General features: G+C 35.4%; 1 protein-coding gene across 1 annotated transcript; it reads left to right on the forward strand.

Moving 5' to 3' along the window:
• The first annotated feature begins 2,395 nt into the window (after positions 1–2,395).
• On the forward strand, positions 2,396–9,752 carry LOC128241110 (nucleolar and coiled-body phosphoprotein 1-like). Its single transcript, XM_052958088.1, has 3 exons — positions 2,396–2,608; positions 7,081–7,314; positions 7,884–9,752. Exons 1-3 carry the CDS (start codon positions 2,396–2,398, stop codon positions 9,750–9,752), a joined length of 2,316 nt encoding a protein of 771 aa, XP_052814048.1.
• The last annotated feature ends 17,367 nt before the right edge of the window (positions 9,753–27,119 follow it).

Here is a 27,119-nt window from a genome sequence, read left to right on the forward strand (position 1 = left end):
ACTAATATATTAAAATCCATATATGGGACGACTTTTCTGTATTTTCCAGGACTTCTTAGTGGTTCAAGTTTGGATTGGTACGACTTCTCTTGTAATCCAAGCCAGCCAGACAGACAGACAGCAAGCCAGCCAGCCAGACTGCCAGCAGCCAGACAGCCAACCAGACTGACAGCCAGACAGCCAGCCAGCCAACCAGGCGGCAGACAGACAGACAAACAGCCAGCCAGCCAGCCTGACAGACAAACAGCCAGCCAGCCAGCCAGCCAGCCACTGAATGACTTGCTGAAAGATAGAACGATTGCATGATTGATATAGAACGATTGCATGATTGATTGATTGCATGATTGATTGATTGATTGATTGATTGGTTGGTTGGTTGATTGATTGATTGATTGATTGATTGATTGATTGATTGATTGATTGATTGATTGATTGATTGATTGATTGATTGATTGATTGATTGATTGATTGATTGATTGATTGATTGATTATCTGGCAAAATAAATTACTTTTAAAAGATGGACAGAGCAATCCATGAACGAATACAATCTTCTAAAAATAGCTCAAGAGGTCAAAGGCCGTCTTAAGTTATCATGGCGGTGCAGTAAGAAGGTGGGTCCATTCTAGTCTGTTTTTCGCTTTTCATTCGCTTTAGAATGGAAACAGTGGTTTATTTAGTAATTTTGTAACATTTATGTTGTGATATTATCACGGAAATGTTTCGTTTTTGTGCAAATTCGTGGTATTATGAAAAATAATTCGCAAGTTGACAGGATTAGCGAAACCGGAAGTTACATTTTCTTGTCAACAAAATGGGTGGGGTATGGACCAAAGATTGTAAACATTTCGTTTTTGTCATTGATTTATGCATTTAAATTACTTAAGCGATTGTGGTTATGATGGAACTTAATTGATATACTACTGCCAGAAGATACTGGATTTTAATTTCTTTCGAATGGAAAGGTAAAGTCACGACATATTGACAAAAATCACCCAAATTCAGTCTTAAAGTAAGATATTTTAACGTTCACTCCCAATGCAAGAACTCGCATGAATTCCTTGTTAGGACTCAAAGATATAAGTGATGTTTCTTTGGTATTTTGTTGCCATTTCAATTGGATAAAATCAATGTACTTGGTATCATCTGTCATCTCATCACAAAAAGGGAGTGGCACAATCTAGCAGGCTATCCGGGTCATTTCGGCCAAGTTACCAATATGGCCTGGCTCATTTCTGCCCAATTTGTGTAATGAATGGAAGATATCAGAAGTAACATGTAATTGTTGCTGGTATGAATAACTTGCTATGGTGGCCATAATCGGCATATTTAAGACAAACGCTCTTGTTATTCTTCAATTATACGATCGCTCATACTGACTTACTTCCACACTACATTTAGTTAGCAATGAGGACATTAAATGAAGAATTCTTTACTGTAAGAGAACTCTTAATATCTTTATATGCATACCATATATATTTATACACTATAAAACATACTATGAATAGATGTCAGTCTAACTCTTAAGTCATGCAAAAAAGTAGGCCAAAAAGGACATTGGTCAAAATGGTTCAGTTGCACCTAAAAATTGGGTCTAATGGAACAGTATTGGAACATTTTGTACAGATACAAAAAATGGAATCATTTATGCGATGAAATGTACCCTTTTACCACATGAGGAGTTCTTTTTTCTAAATGTTAGCAACAGAGTCTCATACACTTATATTGATTGTTACTCGCTCATGTTTTTGGACCAAAATATAGTTTTCCAAGTCATGCATCTGAAAGCATATATTTTATAATTGTTTTATTCTAAGATATCAAAATTGCAGAAAAAAATACAGCTGTAGTAGAAAAAAGTATTTTTGTTTAAGTGGGTTGCTAACCAATGCCGGTGAAGTCAAGAAAATACTAGCAAACTGACACCTCATCCAGAACGCCACCAAGACTTTAACAGAAGTGGTGGAAATTTTGACCAGTTAACAATAACCTTTAATTATTGCGTTATACTTTCACATTTTTCATCTTAGTGTAGAAAATATATAACACAACATGAAAATTCAATTAATCTTTGATGCTATCATTCTTAAATACAGTAATCATTTTTCTTAAATATTATTTTTTCATGTTCCAGATATACCGGGTTTGGTGCACAATTTAAAGCATGAAGAACAGTGCACCTGACCCCATAGCACCCTACCACCTACAACAGTGACCTTTCCTTTAATTGTATTCCCCAGCAAGGTTGTGTAGAAATACGGAAAATACAATGGTTGTGCCCATGAACTTCTTTCCAGAAGATTTATAACACTTAGTTGAAATTAAGTATCATTTATAACAAGTTTTAAAAGGAACAAGGTCACAATATTGAATAAGAAGTACAGAAAGAGGCGAAACATGACAACTGCACAAAATCCACGATCACAAGTGTTGATTGCCAGCAGATTTCGGAGCGGGAGTCTGGGTGATAGTCTGGACAGCCCGCCCCACTCTCCTCCGCCCCCACCTCCAAAGGAACCTGAGGTTGACATTCCAAACTTTCCACCGGTCTACAATCCTCCCCCATCAAGCGCTGCTCGCGTTAACAAGCCAGGGACAGTTGGCTCAAAGGTTTGTACATTACTTGAAGTTTGAATGTGTTTTTTAGTAATGAAGCTAGATCTTGAAGTGATTTCCACAAAGTTATTACAACTCTTTTTCGTTGTGTGTGAATTTTGTGTATACATTTCCTTGTTGGTTAGAATTTGTAAATGTTTATATTTTTGTAAGGAGTGCATTTTAATTTTCTTGTTACTTGCATTAATATTGTGAAAATGGTTGAAATGTGTACTTTAGAAACAGTTTGTACATTTTATAATATTAATTATTTATATGAATGAAACGTTTGTATTTCTATTATTTGTAGTATTCATTTCATAATCATTTCAAATCATCTTATGTTTTATGTTTTATTTCATAGACAGTAAGTAAAGGTTATATTTCCCAATAAACTTCCTCCTAGTTTTAAATTTCCTCTTGTTTTAACAAATCAGTTCATTAAAAGAACTTCTTAAGCTGTGTCTGTTCCATTCTTACTTCCTATAAATAGGTTTTCCCTTTTCCAAAACTTTTAAAGTGAGTATTTGAATGCCAAACCCTACACAAGGCCAAAAAACCTCTCCTAGCTGGTAGTTATTAGCAGACTGTGCGTTTTTCTGTACGTTATTTCTAGTGTGACCGTGTTTTTCCCGTGTTTTATTTTCAGCCCGAGCCTCACGATGTGGGTAACTTTATCATCCCTCCCATCACATCCGCACTCATTCTCCATACAGTAGTCTCCCCATGCATTGCAACCTCTGTGAAAGTCTAACCATAGCATTAGCATTTATTATATGCTTTCTGGTGGTTTATTATTGATATTTCACTGTTTCAAATGGTAAAAATATTGATTGGATATTTTTCACTGTTTCAAAATTTCAGCCAGTTCTCATGTCCAAATCAAATGTCAGCATTCACTGTAGCCGAGGGCTGAGACACATTTTAATGACTTCATTTTTTAAAATAATGTTACATTGGCATACAAGTGGGCATACTTTTCTGAAAAACAGTAATAACAGAATATAATTAAAAGAAAATTGTTTGTTTCTGTGTGATTGGGATATATTTCACCTTTTGAAACCAAACATTAAAATTTCACTTTGACAGGGACACTCATAAAATATAGATTTTGGTGCTCACTCTGTGAAATATATAGCAATCTTAAACTGAAACAATCATCTTCTACATCCCTACAGATGTACATTCCTGCTATTATAAAAGCCCACCGGAATGTAAAGTGAACTAAGTCTTATTATAAGACTTACCGGTAGTTCACTTTACATTCCGGTGGATAGTTATATTACCAGCATTTATGATCCCAGAATGTACTTATAAAAGCTTATGCAATATGCGCTGAAAGTGAAACCGTCCTGCCCATTCAAACTCCTATATACATTGTAACTTATTCTGTGATAATTATTTTCTACTATTATTAATTAACATTTATTTGGAACCTGAATTTTTTGAAAAATTGCATTGGCTTAGAGAGTGAAGGAAATAATATTATTTATTTTGCCAATTAATATTTTCAAAATGATTATGTGTGTTAATTGTTTGGACATTGCATAAATAAACTGCACTCTGCAATATTTTTTAATCCCCCATAATATTTGATGCAACGATGTAACCTTCAAAACCTCCCTTGTTTATAAAATTTATCTTAAAAAAGTAAATGAAAATGTTCATCTTGCAATGAATCCTTATCAGACTGAATTACGATTCCGATATCTAATACTGTTTAGGTGAAAAGTAAAACATTGTGTTCTTTCTTATCAGTTCATCCAAAAAGAGTAGGGTAGGTTGGACATTTTTTAAATGGCTTTATGTCAGGACATTATTGTCATCATCAGTCATTGAAATTAGACTTTAGGATGAAGAAGCCCGAATTCTTATATTATTGCTTGGTATTACATTTTTGAACAAGCCCTGCTATATAAAATTCAAAATTTGAGCAAGCCTGGAAGACATTTTACCAGTGCAGTGCTTGCAGGCTTTTGCTCATTTCGATCACTGCATCATTCAGGAATGTAGTACATGTGATCTTCATAATAAAGCTTTTTTAAACTACATATATATATTAAAACACACAGTTGTTTTGTTATTTTTTTATGAAAAGTGTAAAATAACCGACAGAATATTTCATAGGTAGGGTAGCCTAGGGTAACCCGAACCAGAATTTCTTAGACCTTATTGTCATTAGATATTGTGGAGGTGAAAGGTTTTATGCAATACTTCCTTATAAGAGAAAAAAACAAACTGTATGGTGGGTGAGTGTATGGAAATTTGATTGAAATAACACCATATTTTTTACCTAACATTTTTATGTTTATTCTTCCATGGTGTATGTTGCGTTTGGTTTTCTAGTTTGTGTTCTTGGTTTCGTGTTATGTTTGATAGTTATCTTAAATTACATACATGTACATGAACACTCTGCAGCCTTTATGTAAAAGGGTAAAAAAAAAATAATGGCTGTACATACATTTCTTACAGTCGCCATAATTTTAAAGCTGCACTCTCAAAGATTTACCATTTTGACAGCTGTTTTATTTTTTGTCCTGGAATTAGCCAATTTTTGCGTAGATATCTGCAAAACAGTGATATATGACTGCTGACAAAAAATAGTCCGCAGATTTTTTTTATTTCTGTTTAAAAATTGAAGATCTATGACTGAAACTGTTTTATAAAATTGCATAAACATCAAGTTTTGAACCTTAGAATATTAAAATCTGAGTTTTAATTGTTTGTTTTTTTGTCAGCAGTCTTATATCACTGTTTGGTTTCCATGCAGTTTTTCATAAATTGGCTTGTTCGAAGACAAATAATAAAAAAGTTGTCAAAACGTTCAATCTGTGAGAGTGCAGCTTTAAGACTTTTGGATGAACAAGACTGAATTCTTACACAAGTATAAATTGGCATTAAATCTTTATAACAATTGTTGGTTTCAACCACTGATCTTTTTTGGTGTCTTTTAAGTTGTGCAATTTAAAGTTATTGTAACGATCTTTAGGCATAAAAAATGTGCTCGTGAAAGGGGTTATTTGTCATCTTCTGTGACAGCTTCAATTCTTTGTTCTTCATGTTTTCAAACTTTTTGTGTAGTAAAATTTAGGAGTGAAATTAAACAGTATGTATTTCTTTGTCAGTTTATAGACATTCTTTTCTTGATATTGTCATAATGGTATTTTTTTGATTTTTTTTTCATTTTCCACATACCCAACTTCTATATATAAAAATAAACAAACGTACATTGCATTTTATATCAATAAGCCTTGTGCACTAATAAAAAGCATCTTGGGATGTAAACTAACTATTTGAATGATTTCTGTGTAATGGTTTCTTACCTGGTAAAGTTCTCTTTGAGCCATATGCATGAAAATCTTTTGTAGATTTTAAATCTAATTTTTAATGATATATACTTAACTGGTTGGAGAGAAGTTCTCGGACACTTTATGAAGTTTTTTTCAAGATTCTTTCCTGATCTGTTGAGATGTTTGATTATTTTTTTACTGAACAGTAAAATTTAGGGTTTTTATAGTTAAAATAAAACCAAGTAATCTGCAACGTAATTTATTACTATATTTTTTCAATGGTTAGAAAATAGATGTAAAAATGGGGTCAGATTCTAGCTAGAAAGTAGTTCTCAGAAGTTTGCTTAAGATTATGTCCTTAAAAAAAGGCTTCTTTATAACCATGTCCTAAGTTCCTTGATGTCGGACATTTTACCTTGTTTGTTAATTGAACGTTGGACAAGAGTTTTTTTAGAACAAATGATGAATGGCAGAAATCTGATTCTTTTTAATCAAAGCAAAAATCATGAAGGTCCGAGATCACACACTGTCCAAGATCTACTTCGATACTGGTATTGAAAACACATGTATTTGAGATTTTAAGATCTGTTCAGAGAAATGCCAACAGTTCAGTTTGATTTTAATTAATAATTTTCATACTTTGAGAAAAAAGTAATACTTCTGAAAGTTATACCAATCAAGTCACAATTTACAATACCATACAAAGTTCTTTTTCAGCTTGAATATGAAGAGATAAAAGCATATAAAGATGTACACCTCACACAATCAAGTCCATGTTTGGATGCTGGTCCATTTTGAGAGGCAATCATAAATTTCTTCCTGGCAGGAATTGAACCTAAGATATTTTAGCAATCAATTGACTCATGTATTTACTAACTAACTCCCTGTTATTTTCTGCTTATCTGCTTTTGAAGAAAAAAAATTGAGGTCATTTTAAAGCTGTCGTGGTTATTTTCTGCTTATCTGCTTTTTGAAGAAAAAAGTGATAGTTACTGTATTTTAAAGCCATAGTGCATTCTGTGGTGGCGTTGTAACACTATGCACATTTCTAGCAAGAACCATAACTCTGGCTATAGTAACTGTTGAATTATACTCCTTGATATACTGAAAAAACACACCAACAGATGAATGCTGAGATCGCTTTGCAATGTTTTCGTTTAACTAAGCAATATTTCACATGATTATCTCGTATTACAGGTGAGTCGTATGAAGGAAATATTCCAGCACTCGGCAGCCAGCAACGATGTCCCGGACCACAAGTTTCAGCCCGTGCGCTCCTTCCAGCACCCGGTTGCCCGGGCACCTGCTACCCGTGCTGTTCCATCAGCCCTCCAGCCTCGCAGTCCTCCTCCCGCGAACACCCGTCCTTCTGCCACAGGGCATATGGCCACCCGGGGGAAAAACAAGACTGCTGCTAGCGATGAAACTGGGGTACATGACTGTGTAAAATATATGATATTTAAAAAAGAATAAACTAGTTCTGGTAGGTTTTGTTAATGGCCTAATGAAGATGCTGAACATCAGGATTTTAAAGCTGCTTTCTCATAAATTTATTGTTTTGACAACATTTTTATTTTTCGTCTTGAAATGAGTCTTTTGTCTTTTAATAACAGTTTTGGCCGTAAAACTTCAATTTTTGAGTGAAAATATGAAAATTGCGAACTGATCTTTTGTCAGCAGTCATTATCACTGGTTTTCAGACATTTACACAAAAATTTCAAAATAAGGAAGTTGTCCGGTAAATCTGTGAGAGTGCAGCTTTAAAGTAACAAGGGGTCAAAGCAAAACCGCTCTTTTTGCGTCTTTCTTCAGTGTCACTTGGAACGTTTATATTTTCAATCCATGAGTCTATATAAATATATCACATATTTTGCATTTTATTCTGTTGCACCAGCCAGCTTAGCCTAGCCTAGAAAAAGGCTAGCTAAGGGATATTTGTATTTTTCGGTCTGATCTGTAAACCAGTTTCCCAGACTTAACATAACAATCATTTATTTCAGACTGTTGCCCCTTCCAGCCATGTCCAGCGATTCAACTATACGCGGGCACTATTTGCTCGCATGGAAGAGGAACAGAAACAGCAGACGGATCCTCACCCACCTCGTCGACATTCCCCAACGTCACGATCCCCCACCGTACGTTCACCTGTCATGTCACCTGAGAGGCTTGCTCCAGCGCGATCTTTAGTGGATCACAGTTCTGGATCGGAGGACGATACACGTAAGAAACTTCGACTCTCTGATGTTGGGGATGCTGATGAAGCACCAAGCTGGGCCCGACGGTCCCGCCCAGAACAACGCCCACCACTTCCGAACCGAAAACCAAACTTGGCTGATAAGCCGAAGCCTGCATTATCGGAGCCAAATATATCAAAAGCTGTGAACTCTGCCGTGAATGAAACATCGAGTAGTTTATTGTGGAAACGTCGTCAAAATGATATTATGACGGATATCTCTAATACAGATAGATATCATGAATCACGTCTTGCCTCCAATATGTCGGCCAGTACTTCACAAGTTGAGACTAGCAGAACAGACAATGAAAGTATGAACGATGATTCAGTATTCAGTGCAACTAATGGGTCGGTATCGGAGGATTTGTCCATAACATCTGCATATCATTCCAGGAAACCACACTTTCCGAGTGACAATTTGAAATTTAATCAGGGTCGTTCCGCCTCTGCCGAAGTGTTAAACACAAAGACGGAGAGCAAAGAAAGTGAAGGAGGGGCAGACAAGGGTGGTGTCGTTTCTCGATGGCCTCGGTCAAATTCAGCTTCAGCATCAGGCAAGCGACTAAGTCGAGGCGAAATACAGGCGGCCATAGAGAAAGCAGATTCGTATCTTCGATCGACAAGTTCAACGGAAGAGGAACCAGCAAAGTCAGAACCACAGTCCATGACACAGTCAGATATTTCCAACATTGAAACGCAGAGCAAAGAACCACCTCAAAAAATGAGTCAGTCTGATTGTACTGATTCCCCGGGCTATGGGGACAGTGAGCTTAAAAGCTGGGCACTTTATAGGAAACAGCGCTATGCACGGGCGTCAGACCCATTGCTGGAAGATAAGGTTGGCGATATAAATAAGTTAGGAAGCATATCAGACATTAGTGTGAGCGGGTTTAGAAAAACTTCAGCAGAAAATTTATCAAAATCACCACCAGATAAGTCTATGAGCAAATCTGCTATGAGCAAATCTGCGGACTCCTTAGCGGCCATTTCTCAAAGTTCCGTGCTAAATCGACGACCCTTACGGTCACAACTACAACAACAAAACCCACCAACCACAAATCTTTCAAATGGTGCTCCGCCGTCACAAAGTCCAGACACAATTGAAGGAAGTGAACAATTCCAAACAGATTCCACTGTAAAATCAGAAATCAATGTATCAGTCACTGTTTCAGACGCTGGAATTAATCTTAAAGATAGTGGTGAAGACAGTGGAATTCCCACTAATGTCAGCAACAGCATTATACATTCCTCTCTTGACTCCGCCCCCATGGAGGCTGTGCCCCGCCCCATTCCAGTTCCGAGGAGGTCTGCCCCGTCCCCACCAGTTGAACCCCCACCTCCTCCTCCTCCAGCAAGGGAGCCACCAGCCCAACCTGCCCCAGCAGCCAGATCATCCACCGAGATGATCCCACCGGATTCCCCAACCCCGGTTGATGAGCCGGAGAGCCCTATGACCTCAGACAGCCTTGCGGTAGAGGAGACTGAGGTTGAGCCCGTCACAGGTGCGGGTCTGGCATCCATTCCACCGGTACCCGGCCTCGATGTTCAGATGCGAAACAAGGCACACGTTGTAGCCCTTGAAGAGCCTGAAGAATCTAGTGATTCGGAGAGCGGTGACCAAATCAATGCAAGGTGAGATAACTAATATTATGATACTACAGTACTATCCACAGCAAGGCCTATAACTCTGGCTTTTATAATTGTAGAGTTCTGCCCTTTTTCGGCTGAAAAATGACAGACCAGCATTGGTGTGTGCTCTCTTGTCAAAACAACGTCATAATATTCTTGTGTATAGAACTTTTTTCTGAAATACTGCTTCTGTTGTGTGTCCAAATTTTACTACTTCACATTTATTTCCCTCCGTAGTAATTCAAAGAAACCATGCAAAGGAGTTGAACACAAGATGAAACTTTGAAGTTTGCATGCAAGGGCATCACTCCAATCTAAATTAAGAATACACTTGTATCTGTTTTATATTACTTCAGTCATCAGAATTAGACTCTCAGATCAAAAAGCCCAAAAACTTACTTTGCTAATGAAATTGTTCCCATTAGGCCAAAGTTTATAAATAATGTGTTTGATCTTCCCCATCCAACTGAAAAAAAGACAAGTAACCTAAAACATTTTTTACCAAGCCAGTCACCATATTTTTTGTTTTTCATTACGTAATTACGGAGTTATAGGAACCCTGACATGATTGTCCAAAAATGTTCCGCAGTTCTAATGGTTCCAGGGACCTAAAAAAATGATTTTAAAAAAAAGTTTTAGGGTTAATTATAGTCTTTACTTTATTTGTTGTTAGTATTGACACTCCAGTTTGCTTTGAATTCAAAACTTTGAGAGCCTTCCAGACAATGGGAAAGTTCAGAAAATATCGCGGAAAAAAAAATTGGATTCGTAAACAAATGATTATTTGACAATATCATGGATTAAAAAGCGATTTTCTGTTAAACAAAATAAATCATTCTTACTTTTAAGCGGTGTTTGATAATTGATAAAGATTAAATCTTCATTATTTTTTTACATCTGGCTGAGAAAACTCGGTCAGATGGACCGACCCCATCACAAATTTAGTCGGATCAGGACCGTCGGACCAACAGTTTTGGCGATGTCTGCCCTCAAAAGGGTTTTTAAAAATGCAGTTTTTCTTGTGCAGCAGGATGCTTACTCTCCCATCAGAGGCCTTAAAGGGACCTCAGAACCCATCATCACAATGGTTTCAGCCCTTCACCCTTAAGTTCAATCACACCCCTGAAGAAGTAAAGAACAAACCTAAGAACCAATCCACTCTCACAGTGTGGGTTGGGATAAGTCAAACAAACTATTCATTAACTTGGGCCTTACTCAGACTATGCCCGGCAAACATTTCCCAGACCTTGCTGTCTTGTTCTAATTTTGACCACAGTTTCTTACTATGGAAAATTATTGGCCATGTTCAAAGTAGTAGGTGCACCCTGTATTTAAGTTTGAAACAGGGAACGAGTGTAAGAATCTCTAAGGAAAAATATTATATAGATATATAATTTATGTTATATGGAGTGTGATTATTATATATATCGTTTCTACTACATTAACAGACTCAAATATGGGAAAAGGTATTGTAACATTCTTGCAATCTTCCGCACTTTCAGGGGAATGGTTTTGTTTCTAGTAGCAATGCCACTTTTAATAAGCATTTTGTGCAAGCTTGTGTGCATTTCGAGGTAAATCTTCTACACTTTCAGCGGAATGGGTCGATGTTATAAGTAATGCCACTTCATTGAATGTTCCTTTTGCTCTAAGAGTAAAATACAATCTACTTTATCAGAATGGTTTAGATTTAGCTTTCCTTGTTTTGAGTGTAATATAACCTTTACATGTTTACTTATGTTACATTAGTGTAATATAACCTGAATTTACATCATTTCACCCTACTACTTCAATGTCCAACTTATTATCGAAAAATTAAGGAAATCTTCAATTTTGGCGATTAATGTATCATATGGTAAAAAGAAATCTACATTTGTTGCCATTTAAAATTGACCTTTTATGAATCTTGTTATAGAAAGTTATAAAGACCTTTAATAACTTTTTGTATCAAATGTCCACTACTATAAGATCATATATATATATATATATATATATGTTATTTTTTCTACAGCAGAATGTTTGAATTCAGTAATGGGGTGGATTGCTTTAGCGAACGCTCTCCGATAGCCCTTTGCAGACGATATGTTTTATTAAACTACGACCTGAATATGAAAATATTGTGCCATTTTGTTTAAGAAGAGTGGGAAAGTTGAAGCTACACCCACAAAAGGCAACATGTTTTACATGCAGGTTTTCTAGGCAACGACCTGACTTTATATATCTTTATATCTCTGGTCATTTTTCTTTTTTCTCAAAGTGTGCTCTTAGTAGCTAGTAAACCCTCTCGCCAGAATGTTTTGATATTTCGGAATTTAGTAACTATGCTTTCAGCAGAATTTTTATATTTACGATTTTAGTAACTACATTCTCAGCAGAATGTTTTGATTTTAGAAGCAATATCATTCTTTGATCTGTTCTTTCTCTCCAAGAGTATACCTACTTCAGTATAATGTTATGAAATACCTCTACCACTTTTCACAAATAGTGCATAATTGTCGAATACAACCTACCTGAGCTACCTGAGCAAAATGCTTCTACCTTCTCAGTGATACCCACTCTCATGTTCACCCATTCTCATGTTCTTTTTCCTCGTGTAAGCATGCATTGTTCAAGTGAAGTTAGGGAATATAAACCAGTGCTTTATTGCTGGGTTTTCTTTCAAGAGTTCAGCCCCCTGCAATAATATGGTGATTGCCAACAGCTGCCGTTAAGTGTCTAGTGACTCATTAAGTATGTCTGTTTGTAGATATAGAAGTTCCATTTTGTATGGATTTGATGAATTTACCAAACTTTCTCCATAATGAAGAAATTCGGAAAAAAAAATCAACCATTTCACCCAACTTTCTTTTGTCCAAGTTATAAATGATTGTCCAAGTTTAAAATGATAATGTCTGAGCTTTAAAATGATTGTCCAAGTTTTAAATGATAATTCAATGTCTGAGTTCTGAAAAAATTGTCCAAGTTTAAAAATGATTGTCCAAGTTTTACAATTATAATGTCCGAGTTTTAAAATGGTTGTCCAAGTTTAAAATGATTGTCCAAGTTTTACAATTATAATGTCCAAGTTTTAAAATGATTGTCCAAGTTTAAAATGATTGTCCAAGTTTAAAATAATAATGTGCGAGTTTTAAAATGATTGTCCAAGTTTAAAATAATAATGTCCGAGTTTTAAATGATTGTCCAAGTTTAAAATAATAATGTTCGAGTTTTAAAATGATTGTCCAAGTTTAAAATGATTGTCTAAGTTTTAAATTGGTTGCTTTTTACATACCTGTTAAGAACTAACATTCTTAACTCTGCATTTTTTCTTAAAATCTTGATCTGGTAGAGGCAATTTTAGAATAAGAAGCAATTTCAGAATATAAGTAGCAATTTTAGAATAATTGGAAATTCTTCCAGTGCACTTATTTTAAGATTTTAATTTCTGATGAAATTTTATCAAGATTTTTTTACCAATCTACTAGTATAAATGGTGATAAAAAGTTATTATCATGATGCTTAATTTTATACTAAAGGCTTATTTCCTTTAATGTTTCATTCTGATTTTATGGCCAAAAAAATATATGGTAAATAGGTCGACTATTAAAAATGTTTCCGGAAATGAGAAAAACAATTGTGGGCTAAAATACATAGTAGATAGATCAACTACCAAAAATGCATCTTGAAAGGAGAAAAAAATGGGGGGGGGGGGGACAGGAAACAGAAATTAATTGGTTACACCTAGCTTAATTCTGTAATTATTATACTCAATTCTGACAAGCTCTCTTCAAAGGAAAATTCTTCATCTATCATTCTGAATTGTATAATTTGGCTTATATATTATTTGCTGAAATGGGGAAATAATATTTCTTATAATCTGTTTAGTAATCACAAAGCTATTTTACTCCGAAAACCCCCAAAAACAACTCCTTCCAAGTAGGTATAAACGATGTTTCTCAAAATCTCTCGGTAATCTTGAATCTATTTTTCTCCGAAAAAAAACAAACAACCCCTTCCAAGTAGGTATAAAAGATGCTTTGCATTATTTTAAAGATCTGATGGGCTATAAAAACGTGCATTTTTGTGTTTATCATGAGAAATGCTTGTGCACCGTTGTATGTTTAATGTAGTTTTGCAATCGGAGGGGTAAAAGCAGAAATGTTTTAAGTTCTTCTATATTCAATATTACTTAGATTCGTATGGCTTTGTTTCTTTCCCGAGGGATTATTTTAAGTGTGGGAATCATTACGGTTTTAATTGACTTGCATCTTGCACGAGCCCTGCGCAACCGTCTGTTACTGGATATATGTGGCTCCGTTGCTTATGATTCAATAAACATGGAGTTAATTAGGGCTGCGAGTCATTTACATGTATAAATTTGAATTTTAAATATGGATATTTACTGTGTAAAGTTTGATGCAAATTAGGAGAAAGAATAATTTATTTGAAATTTTCGTGGTCTGGAAATGACATCAATTCTATGTGTCATCTCGGTTTTTACCAAGTTTGAAATATTGTGAAAACTGTAAGGCTGCTTTGGGCAATTTGAATTAGTGACCGTAAAAACAGACTGATTGGTGATTTGTTCAACATTTTCATTGGTTAATATTTGTACAAGATGTGTATAGTGAAGATTTGTGCATAGTGATTGGTTATATTTTTTAAACACAATCTTTGGCAAACGTTTGTAATACATGAAGATTATGTGACCAGTTTAACATATTATGTGGTAAACCTGTGGCCTGAACTGGATGGGACTATTCAAATTTTCAACATTGTGATTGGTCACTTTCAAAAGGTTCATCGCTCTGATTGGTCAATTATTTTAAGTATGCGAGTTGTGGGGATGTCAGTTGATGGAGTTGGGCACGAAAAGCCCAAGGGTGAGGTAGACATGACCTACCCCCAAATCGACATGGGGGTGAGGCCATCTCAGCCCATTGGTGGAGCTGATACTTTGAACAACCCAATAGACATTGGGGTGGGGTCAAAACAGCCCCAGGGTGGAATGAATGTGTCCATGGCAGTGAGGCAAAAACAGCCCATTGGTGGGGTAGATACTTTAAACATCCAAAAAGACATTGGGGTTGGGTCAAAACACCCCCAGGGTGGGATAAAGATGAACAAGACCCCTATGGACATGGCAGTGAGGCAAAAGCAGCCCATTGGTGGGTCTGATACTTTGAATATACAAAAAGACATTGGGGTTGGGTCAAAACACCCCCAGGGTGGGATAAACACCCCTATAGACATGGGGGTGAGGCCAAAACAGCCCATTGGTTGGGTGGATACTTTGAACACCGAAAAAGACATTTGGGTGGTGTCAAAAAAGCTCCAGGGTGAGGTAAACTTGTCTAAAACCCCTATTGACATGGCGGTTAGGTCAAAACATCCCATTGGTGGGGTTGATACTTTAAACATCCAAAAGGACTTTGGGCTGAGGTCAAAACAGCCCCAAGGTGAGGTAAACATGTCCAACACCCCTATGGAAATGGCAGTGAGGCCAAAGCAGCTCATTGGCGGGGTCAATACTTTAAACATCCAAAAAGACATTGAGGTGGGGCCAAAACAGCCTGAGTGTGAGATAAACATGTCCAACACCCCTATGGAAATGGCAGTGAGACCAAAACAGCCCATTGGTGGAGTCGATACTTTTAACATCCAAAACATCCAAAAAGACATTGAGGCGGGGCCAAAACAGCCTGAGGGTGGGATAAACATGACACACGCTCAAGTGGACGTGGGGCTTGGGCCAAAACAGCCCCTGGATGGAATAAATATTTCCTGTATGCCAGTGGACAATGGGATAGTGCAGAAACCGCCTAAAGGTGTGCCCAGCATATTCTATACCCCAATGGAACTTGGCGCAGGGCACGAAATGCCTCTGAATGGAGTTGATATTCCCTACACACATGTTGACACTCCCATATTGCCGACGTCTACTCTTAAATTGTTTACCATTGACAAACCTTCTCAGAAAATGATCGAACGGATGGTGAACAGACGTAAAAAGAAATGCTTCAGTTACTTAAAAAAGAAAAGGTAGCGTTTTGATTGTTGATCTCAAGGCTTTGAATGTAAAATAATAAGCTATTGATGAGCATGACTGTTATTTTTCATTGTCCTCTTTTTTCTGTGTGAAAATTACAGAGAGATAATAAAATATCAAGTATCTTTGCTTTCTGAGATGCTCCATTTTCCCTAATGGGTGTATATTTCAAGTCACAATTTAAAAAAAAATCAGTAGTTAACCAACTTTCCTGTTCTTATGAGGGCTTATCAGTTCTGTACTTTTAATGCTGTTCTTAACAAACTTTTACATACTCCATATAGCGAATGAGTTCTAGGGGGGTGCTAAACCCTGTCCTTTTTGATAGCACGCTTCTGCCCTCATGGAGATCAGCATGTGTTCCTTTCAGGTCTTTTGGAATTGAATGCTGTAGATTATCAAATAGTTTATGTTTGGTTAAAAGATGATTATATGATTATAAATCACCTACAAACTTAATAAATCTTGTAGTATAACACTTAAATTATATCAGATAAACACATTTCTAACATTTTATGTCAAATTTATAATATTTGTTTTCTTCTCAGCTTTTTTAGCACCCTGGCCCTTTTCTGCAGAACCCTGCTCTTTTTCTACCCTGACCAAAACCCTATCCATATAATTATCACGGTTTAGTAAGAATGTTGCATTCTCGCTGCATGTACAGTCATTTTGTTGCAAGCGCATTATTCATCTAATCAAATATAATAATTTCAGGTCTCGCCAGGGTATCGTCCTCAACAACGTCGACCTGCCACAGCGTGAAGATGGAGACGGCACAGAACACCCCGAGATCCAGTTGGAACCAGATTCTGTCTCAGGTAATACATTCTTGCCTCAACTCCCTATTTCACTTAGAACCTTCTGCCTATTGCACATATGTATGTATCCCTAGAATCTGTCTTCTTCCTGAGATTAAACGTTCTTTGAATTTTTTAATTTTTTTTTCAGAGCAGTTTGAGTTTTCATATGGTATTAAGTTAGAAAAGAAAAAAAAAATGACTGAAAATAAGAAATAATAAAAAAATTACTTGATTTATTTCTGTTGCTCTTTTGATTATCTAGTTAACTGTAAAAAGATGTTGATTGAGAAAGTTAAAAGAATGATTTCTGACCTTTTATTATTGTAACTTTCGAGAAGTAATAAGTTATCATGTTTACATCTCTTAATGTAAGGCAGTGAAAATAATTTTAGATTCTCATACAGATTTGTTTTTAAAAAATCGGGTGGGTGAGCAGATGTTATCTTTTAAATTAAAAAGATTGTGCTATTTTTAAATTTCTACGTGGTTTTCCTGATTTTCACCTGATCATGGTCATCGTCAGAGCGTTTTCTTTTTTTGACTAGCGGACAAGGATGAGAATCTAAAATGAAATATATTTGGCCTAGCCTTGTTTAAACTGGGGTGTACAGTAGTGCTTCTGGTGTATATATTCAGACAAAGTGGCACTCCATTCCTCCCTACCCCCTCCACCAGCCTACCCTGGACACTCTAAACTTCTCCAGTATAACCTAGGCAAGTATAGTTCACTTAAAACATGGCAAGTACACCCTCCGCGAAATGTGGCAAGTATATATTTAGATGAAATGTTCAAACAGGGCAACAATCTACCTACCCCCTCCACCAGCCTACCCTGGACACTCTAAACTCCTCGAGTATAACCTAGGCAAGTATAGTTCACTTAAAACATGGCAAGTACACCTTCCATGAAATGTGGCAAGTATATATTTAGATGAAATCATCCGTAGGTGCGACGCTCCATTCCTCCCTACCCCCTCAATCAGCCTACCCTGGACACTCTTCAATTTCTCCACAATTTCTCCAGTATTACCTAGGCAAGTATAGTTCTCTAAAAACATGGCATATACAACTTTCATGAAATGTGGCAAGTATATATTAAACATATTAACTTATTAAACATGGCAAGTAGATACACCATTAAATGTGGCAAGTACATCATCCATATAACTTGGCAAGTACACATGCCATTGAATGTATTAAGTACATCATCTATAACGTGGCAAGTACACAAGCCATTAAATATGGCAAGTACACATGTCATAAAATATGGCAAGTACATCATCCATATAACTTGGCAAGTACACATGACATTAAATGTGACAAGTACATCATCCATATAAGATGGCAAATACACCTTCTATAACATACAGGTTTGTACATATTCCATATAATGCATTATCTAGCAATTGCAAGGGAACTTGCCATAATTATAACCAGGTAAATATGCTTTTATGTAACCAGAGCTACTATTCTTTTAAAATAACTTTACCATTTGCACTTCTGTTTCAAAATGATAACATTGACATAACAAGTTTCCATTTATCCATAAATGGTATGACAAAATTTTTCGTAATTTTTAGAATTTTAGCAAGTATTTGTTTGTGTTTTGATTCCAGTCATTATTTTATGTGTGTCAGTAGGACAGGGTGTGAAAGCTGTACTAAACCTGTGCTTTTATTTATATATGTCATCTCATTCAAAATGTTGTTATTTGTGTTGACTGTGATGCACATTTTTAAAGCCAAGTGTTTAGTATAGAAAATAGAAAATCGCTTTAACCCTATATGTGCAATTGATTTATCTTTTCTCTTTATAATTAATTATTTATCTTAATCTGATCTTGTCTTGTCATAACTTGTCTTTGACTTACTTTTCCGTAGAGGGTGAGACTAGTGATGATGATTTTGAGCCACCCGGACAGGCGAGCGTCGAGGTAGACGGCCTTTCATCGACGTCGTCTGAGTCTGAAGATGAGTACATGGACTACCAGGCCAAGCGTGACCGAAAGATACGCTTCTCTCGGAGTCCTATGAAGGTTAGTTTAGAATTATTCATAATTTCATTTTTAAGGGTAAGAATCTTCCGTGGATTTTGTGATTTCTGAGACTTTTGTCGTCTAGTAAAAAAAAAAGGATAATGGCATTTTCGTTTCGTTTTTGGCTTAACAACAAGTAAAGATGTTAGAATGCAATCTTGGGCTCTTAAAACGCTTTCAACCTGGAAGCTGAAAGGGGACCTGCTTCAATGCATGGACTAGGCAGCCAAGAGGCCTAACTCGGACCGTTTGAGCCCCAGCATAAAGTTCAAAGATTTTTGCTTTCATTCATTCTCGCCCCTGCATTGTACATGTAAGGGCTTTACTGAGGGAAGTCCTGCTTTTTGATTCTGTTCATTTACTCTAATTGTTCAAATCTTTTTGTTAATGTTTAAGTAGCTTTTACCATAGGCGAAGCCATTTTGGTTTTAAGTACACTGAGGTTACTGTGTCATTTGATGTCTGGGCCAAATTTTGCCCGACAATGTCCAACAATCTCAACATGGTTATTACAGAAGCTTAAAGCAATATTTTTGATTTGGTATAATCTGTGTTATTTTCCTTTTATCCTTATAATATTGAAGAGCAGTGCGAGGGGGGAGGGGAGGGGAGGGAAGGGGGGGATTTTCGCCCCACTCCCATCTAATTGAAGCATTCTATTTTTCTGAACAGAATATTCTCCTCTATATAAGCACTCAAATATTATTTTATTATCGAATACATTTTTGTTAATTTTTAATTTTTACAACGATACATAATTTGATGTGTGTATGTTTAAAAGTTATTTTACTCAAAAAATGATACTTTTTTTCATTTGTGTTCCAGGTATTCATGACATATTCCACGGATGACTATGATCGGCGTAACGAAGATATCGACCCCGTGGCTGCTTCCGCGGAGTATGAGCTGGAAAAGCGTGTTGAACGCATGGACGTTTTTCCTGTCGATCTTGTAAAAGGTTCGTTCATTTCAGTTTTAATTATATTGATACATCTTTATGAGGTAAGATCGAAAGTATGAAGTGAAATTAATTATATAGCAAAGAAGCAATGAAAACCCTTAAGCTTTCACTGCTTGCTTAAACCTGTTTTCCGGAATGTGCAGTTTCGTTTGCTGTGTTTAAAATCAGAATATCAATGACTGATCATAACAGACTCATGTTTATGTGAAAAAATATTTTGATGGAAAGAGTATTATCTTGACATGCAAACACTCCTGTTGTACTGTAAACAATTTCATAATTTGGTGCAAACAGTCTCATGTTTTGATTCAGTCTCATATTTTGGTGCAAACAGTCCCATGTTTTGGTGCAAACAGTCTCAAGTTTTGGTGCAAACAGTTTCATATTTTGATTCAGTCTCATATTTTGGTGCAAACAGTCCCATGTTTTGGTGCAAACAGTCTCATGTTTTGATTCAGTCTCATATTTTGGTGCAAACAGTCCCATGTTTGGGTGCACACAGTCTCAAGGTTTGGTGCAAACAGTCCCATGTTTTGATTCAGTCTCATAGTTTAGTGCAAACAGTCCCATGTTTTGATTCAGTCTCATATTTTGGTGCAAACAGTCTCAAGTTTTGGTGCAAACAGTCTCAAGTTTTGGTGCGAACAGTCTCATATTTTGGTGCAAACAGTCTCATATTTTGGTGCGAACAGTCTCATGTTTTGGCTCAAACAGTCTCATGTTTTGGTTCAAACAGTCTCATGTTTTGGTGCAAACAGTCTCATGATTTGGTGCAAACAGTCTCATGTTTTGGCTCAAACTGTCTCATGTTTTGGTGCAAACAGTCTCATGTTTTGGTGCAAACAGTCTCATGTTTTGGTGCATTCAGTCTCATGTTTTGGTGCAAACAGTCTCACGTTTTGGCTCAAACAGTCTCATGATTTGGGACAAACAGTCTTATATTTTGGCTCAAACAGTCTCATGATTTGGTGCAAACAGTCTCATGTTTTGGTGCAAACAGTCTCATGTTTTGGCTCAAACAGTCTCATGATTTGGTGCAAACAGTCTCATGTTTTGGCTCAAACAGTCTGATGTTTTGGCTCAAACCTTCTCATGATTTGGTGCAAACAGTCTCATGTTTTGGCTCAAACAGTCTGATGTTTTGGCTCAAACAGTCTCATGATTTGGTGCAAACAGTCTCATGTTTTGGCTCAAACAGTCATATGATTTGATGCAAACAGTCTCGTGTTTTGGCTCAAAATAGTCATATGATTTGATTCAAACAGTCTCATGTTTTGGCTCAAACAGTCTCATGATTTGGTGCAAACAGTCTAATGTTTTGGCTCAAACAGTCTCATGTTTTGGCTCAAACAGTCTCATGTTTTGGCTCAAACCTTCTCATGATTTGATGCAGTCTTATGTTTTGGTGCAAAGAGTCTTCTGTTTTATTTTAAACAGTCTTATGTTTTGTTTCAAAGAGTTTTGGGCTAAGGTGCAACCAATTTCATGTTTTGGTGCAAACTGTCATATTCTGGTGCAAACAGTGTCATGTGTTTGTGCCAAGTGTCACATGCATACAATTTCATATTTCGATGTAAACACTTTGATGTTCTTGTGCAATTGTCATATGTAAACAGTGTAATGTTTTTGACCAAGCAGTATATTGATGTTTTTCGGGCAAACAGTCTCATTTTTAGTACAAATAAAGTCTCATGAAGAAATGTTCAACAAAGACTTTTTGTTTGCTAAGGTGCATCTTGAGATATTGACTGTTCAGGGAATGATGTTAAATGTAAACAACATTATCTAAGCAGACTTATGAAATTGTCCCAATTTTATTTGCTTAGTCGGTAAAATGCTAATAGAAAATCAGCAATATATCGGGACATCATCATATGTATTGGAATTACATTGAATGTATCGAATATTCATCAGACAGATCGGAAATTCATCTGCTTATCTAAATGAAAAATCCCTGAAATTATTCTGGATGTAATATCCGTTTAGGCCTGGGCTGTTTGTCAAAAGTGGCAGGTGTATCAGCAGACAGTTAATTCTGCAGATTTCTCGAAACTCTCATAAAAACACAACAAGCCTTCCCACTACTTGAGACTAGCTGGAGGCTTAATCTGTAATAGTACATTAATTAAAATCATTTGTTCAGCACAATTAGCTTCATTCTCATAGGGTGAGTTAAACATCACAGATAAATGATAACTGTATGAAATAACCCTTCAGAAATATTCAAACTGGTTTGAACTTTCATAGGCCAAGATTCTGATTGCACAATGAGCACTCTGTTTTCAATTTGAAGTAATAGCAACAATGTTTGGAAAAAATCTTCCTTGTATGCCATATCAGATTTTTTTTATAGATTTCTTAATTCCCCCTTGTAAAAAACGGGACATAGGTTAATCTCTCCTCAGACATAATTGATCAATATTATCATCTAAATGTAGGCTTATCATAAAAAAACGGGGCTTATCATAAAAATATACTGAGAAAAAAACAACATGCCAACAATTACATATGATTTCTCAGTACACATGAAAGCCAAGCCTTAAGATATGTGAATTTTAGGTGTTTAGAGTTTAATGTTTGTTCTTAGAGCTACTGTTTTTCCTTCAGTATGTTATTGAAGGGGATAATCTTGTGTGAATTGTTTGAGCTAGTCTTTTGATGAGAGAAGTGTGCATTTAACTGCTGTTCTGGAAATATAGGAGCTGTGTAAATGATAAAACATGTTTGAGTGTTTTTGCTCTCCTCGAAGTAAAAAAAACATTTTTTGGATGTAAAACAGTTCTTTTTGACGTTTATGTTCAGGGGAAAGCTAAAATATGGATGATGAATTATATTGAATTTATTTTCATGACAATGGTTGTAATATTTTTAAATATTATAAATCAGTGGTAAATGATTGTGGTATGAATTTTCTGTGGGAACATTTTGTATATTTCTGAATTATCGTCATAACATTTGGATTAATTGACGTGTTTTAACAATGTATGTAAGTATTCTTAAGTTTTAAAATATTGTGAATGTTCGATCAGTTACCATTATGCCGATCAGCTGCATCTTCATTTATGTATATTGAGTTTAGATAGTGGTCGAACCAGACTGAATTTTACAATCGTTTACAGGAAAAAGAAAACAAATCAATGATTGATTATTAATTAAATATTCAGACCATGCATGTAAAATATTGATTGTCACAAAAGTGAAAAAGTATAATATTATTCTGTAAATGATATGTCAGCTACGAGTTAATTTGTTTAGTCTGTTCAATTTTAGAATACATCTTATATTTTTGAGCCAATGTAATAGGCAAAATAGGCAAAATAAATACAAGGTTTAATCATTTAGATTTTCACAGGTGTTTAAAGATCTGCCTTTACTGCCACTCCTCCGATACACACACCCTGTGTCAAATTTTGCATTGAATATTTGTCAGCCAATGAGGATGAATTCTAAGTATCACTCTGCCTGTTCTTAATCATTAAGATTTTACTTAGTGTTATTTTACTATTACTTATACCATGTCTTTATTTTAGGTTCCGAAGGACTTGGTCTCAGCATTATTGGCATGGGTGTGGGTGCGGATGCTGGTCTAGAAAAGCTGGGCATCTTCATTAAAACCCTCACTGACGGTGGAGCTGCAGAGCGCAGTGGAAAGTAAGTTAGCCCCTCTTTTCAGTATCTAAGCCAGTTATTGAGTTATTTCCCCTGCCATAAGTCCTTTCTTGGTCCAGAAGCTTGGCATCTCTTGATGGTTGTGCTGCTTGGGTTGTTGAAAGTAAGTTATCGCCCTTGTTATGGTAATCTAAGTCAAATATTGAGTTATTTTCTCTGCCATAAGTCTTCTGTATGTGAGGAATCTTGGTCTCTTCTGAATATGGTGCTTGACAGCTTAGTTGATTGGAAGTTCTTCTCCTGCTATCGGTAATGTAAGCCAATTATTGAGTTATTTTCCCTGCCTTAAGTCCCTTGTATGTGTAGAATCTTGGCATCTTCTGAAGGCTGGACAGCTTGGTAGAAAGTAACCTTTCGCCTGCTATCGGTAATGCTAGCCATTTCGTGAGTTATTTACCTTGCCTGAAGTCCTCTTAAGCAAAAATAACTGACAGCAGTGCTGCACAGCATTGCAGTATTGCGGAAAGAAAATTATATCCCCTGAATAAATTGAAATTTATATTGAAAGTTATTATCTCCCCTGAATGTACTGAAATTTAGATTAAAAGTAAATTATCTCCCTGGAATATACAAAAATTAAGTTTATACAATAGTTACTCCCCCTTCCCACTATTGATATGGGTGTGGGTGCCAATGCTAGTCTAGGTAAGCTTGGAATCTTCTTTAAAACTCTTGATTGACAGCCATGCTGCACAGCTCAGCGTAAATTAAATGATCTCTTGTGAATATACCTAAATATTAGTAAATAAAAAAGATTTCAGTTTCTTGTAACATCTTCTTTGCAATTAAAGATAATTATTATCATAGCTGTTTTTTCGAAGAAAAAAAAGGATCAAGGTTTTGTGATAGCATTGGTGTAGTGTGTGATGCAAAAAGCCTGGCCATAAGTCAATAATTGAACTAGATAATCACATGAAACTTGGTACATAAGTTGCCAGAAGCAATACACGTATTTGAAGCAAGACCAATAACTCTGGCTGTGATCTTTGTTGAGTAATACCCATTTTTGATAAGGAATAATTAATTGAGCTTTGTGATACTCTTGTTAAATTTAGTTTTGTATTTCAGAATGGCAGTGAATGACCAGATTATCGAAGTAGACGGGAAAAGCCTTGTGGGTGTGACGCAGGCGTATGCAGCATCGGTCCTCAGAAATACAGCTGGTCATGTCAAGTAAGTCTTGTCAATGTTTAAAGTCTACCGGCAGCCATGTTTTAAGAAGGTTCATTCAACCTTGTCCAAAAAAAAAGCATAACGTTTTTACAAGGTCCATTAGATATAGCACAATTTTTCACTTTAAAGCTGCACTCTCTCAGATATACTATTTTTACAACTTTTTTATTTTTGTCTTGGAAAGTGCAAATTTTTGCGTTACTATCGGTTTAAGAATTTTTTTATAAAACATAACTTTTTGAACTTAAATATAAAAATCTGCAATTTATTTTTTGTCAGCCGTCTTATAAAACTGGTTTCCATGGATTTTCACAAATATTGGCTCGTTCCAAGACAAAAAATAAAAAGTCAAAACTTTCAATCTTTGAGTAAATGCAGCTTAAAAGCATGTTCCAGCTTAATGTAAACTGTCACAAGATGAAAACTGTCAAAAGTCTGATAAACTAAAAAATAAAAAGAACTCTCGCTTTATTATACTGTAATATATATCATGAGACAAAACAATATAAGACATTGAAGGTTATGTTTTCCATTATTATTATATTCATAATGACAATAGACAACAAAAAAATTGCTGCATAATGACAATAGACAACAAAAAAATTGCTGCTAATTTTTCATTCCAAATACAGGAAATTATGTGTCATAATGAATGAAATCATTAGTCCACTTCAACAAAATTAAAACAGGTGTGTGTATATATATTTGTGAGGAAGAATTTTTTAAGAGGGAGAGAGAGGGTGGTAAAAAATGTATACATAAAATAATGGACTTATGGTCCTAGTATTAGTGCTGTTGGTCACGGCATTGTTGTGGGCAGTGTCAATGTTGTGTGGGCGGGAGCGTTAGTTTGGGGGCGGTGTAGTTGTGCAAGATAGATAACCCTATTTTAATCCTTATCATAAGCCCCATAGATGAGTATTTTTACTCTAAAGTTATATAACGAGGGAATGAAATCAGAGCGGGTGATGTGACCACTTCTCTATGAAAGGAAGGGTTTGGCGATTTCCAAATTTTAAAGAAAACCCAAAGCAGACCATCATTAGTTTTTGATCAGTGGCACTCTTGTTTTACATGTTTATAACTTACAAAATGTGCTCCACTGATTATCATGGCCGTTTGATTGCCAGCATTTCGTGGAAGTTATTTTTTGGCAAATATTTGCAATGTCCTTCTGTAATGAATTCCAAACATCGCTAAATAATACCTTTTACAACATTTTTTATGCCTCAAAAGGTCAAAGAGTTTTGGAGTTATTGAAGAAATCTGCAGAATTCTTGAACACCCCTTGCATTTAGATGGGATATTCACATAGTGTCTTGAATAATTAACCTTATTGTATATCATAAATATGGTGAAAACTCAATATTTGCAAAAACACAACTTCGTGAATTAAAACCATCCCACAGTAGAATAAACTTATTATGTGGCGTTTGTTTTTATAGGGGGGGGGGGGGGTATTTATCAGGCTTTTAGTAAAGACCTTTTATTATAATTTATGATTTTCATCTAACCTATTTATATTTTACATACGAGGCTTAATGTTGGTTAATGTAACCGAGATTATTCGTTTTAACGCTGATAGTTTTTGTTATGGGCAGTTGCCTTGGAAAGAAATTGAGTGGGTCTAATTAATTAGCATGTTTTGTATATACTAATTACCTAAAGCCCGGCGACGGTAGTTATTTTTCATCGTAAACACTGTCATATATTAGCTATGCTTACTTAACTTGACATAGTTTCGGTGATGGTCGTTGTTGCATGTATGTATGTGTAAAATTGACAGAATTATGGTGACCTTAGCCGATCAGTAACTTTGTGGCCTGTCCGTCTTCATTGTAACAATAGGTGTTATAGTATATTTGGTAAAAATGTTTAATTACAGCTTGTGTTATGTTTTGATTGAAAATGTTTAAAAGTGTTTAAGTAAAAAATAACTTTAATAAAAAAAATATTTTTAACCCTACAACCAAAAAAAATATAAATTATAAACTGTGAATAAAATAAAAAAAAATAATGTTTCATGTAAAATGATAATTTTATCAATAGTGTATAAATTAATAGAAGGTTAAATTATCAATTAAATAAATAAATATTTAAACAATTAAATGAATTGATAAATAAATATTTAGACAGAGGAGGTTGAAATTTAATGTAATTATAATATAAATAAAATATCAAATATACTATATAAGTTGACTGATAATGCATTAAAATATTATATACTGTATAAAAAAAGAGTAGATAAATCAAAGTTTTTCTTCCAAAAAAATTGGCGCTTAAGGCCATTTTTAATAAATAATTTGTTAAGCATTTCCTGACCCACGAAAACAAATTCTGTGATCCCAAATATAACCTATTCAGTGGTGATAAAACTTTTCATTACATTTTAAAAGCTGAAATCATACAGATTCACAGTTAACTTTTCTTTTATATTTTATCTCAGAATCAGCTGATTTTGGCATCAATACCTTCAATTCAGTAATATATAATAACTCAGAAGAGAACAGATGACAATTGTTTGGAAAACTGCCGAAAAATCTGGTTTGCAAAAAATGGCTTATACCAAGACAAAAAATAATAAAAGTTGTCAAAATGGTCAAAATGGTCAATCTGTGCGAATGCAGCTTTTAAACGGCAAGGAAGTTAAAAAAAAAAACTCAAAAAAAAAACAACTTCCTACCTACCCTAAATCTAAATCTAAA

Source organism: Mya arenaria, chromosome 7, assembly GCF_026914265.1.
Source record: "Mya arenaria isolate MELC-2E11 chromosome 7, ASM2691426v1".
NCBI lineage: Eukaryota > Metazoa > Mollusca > Bivalvia > Myida > Myidae > Mya > Mya arenaria.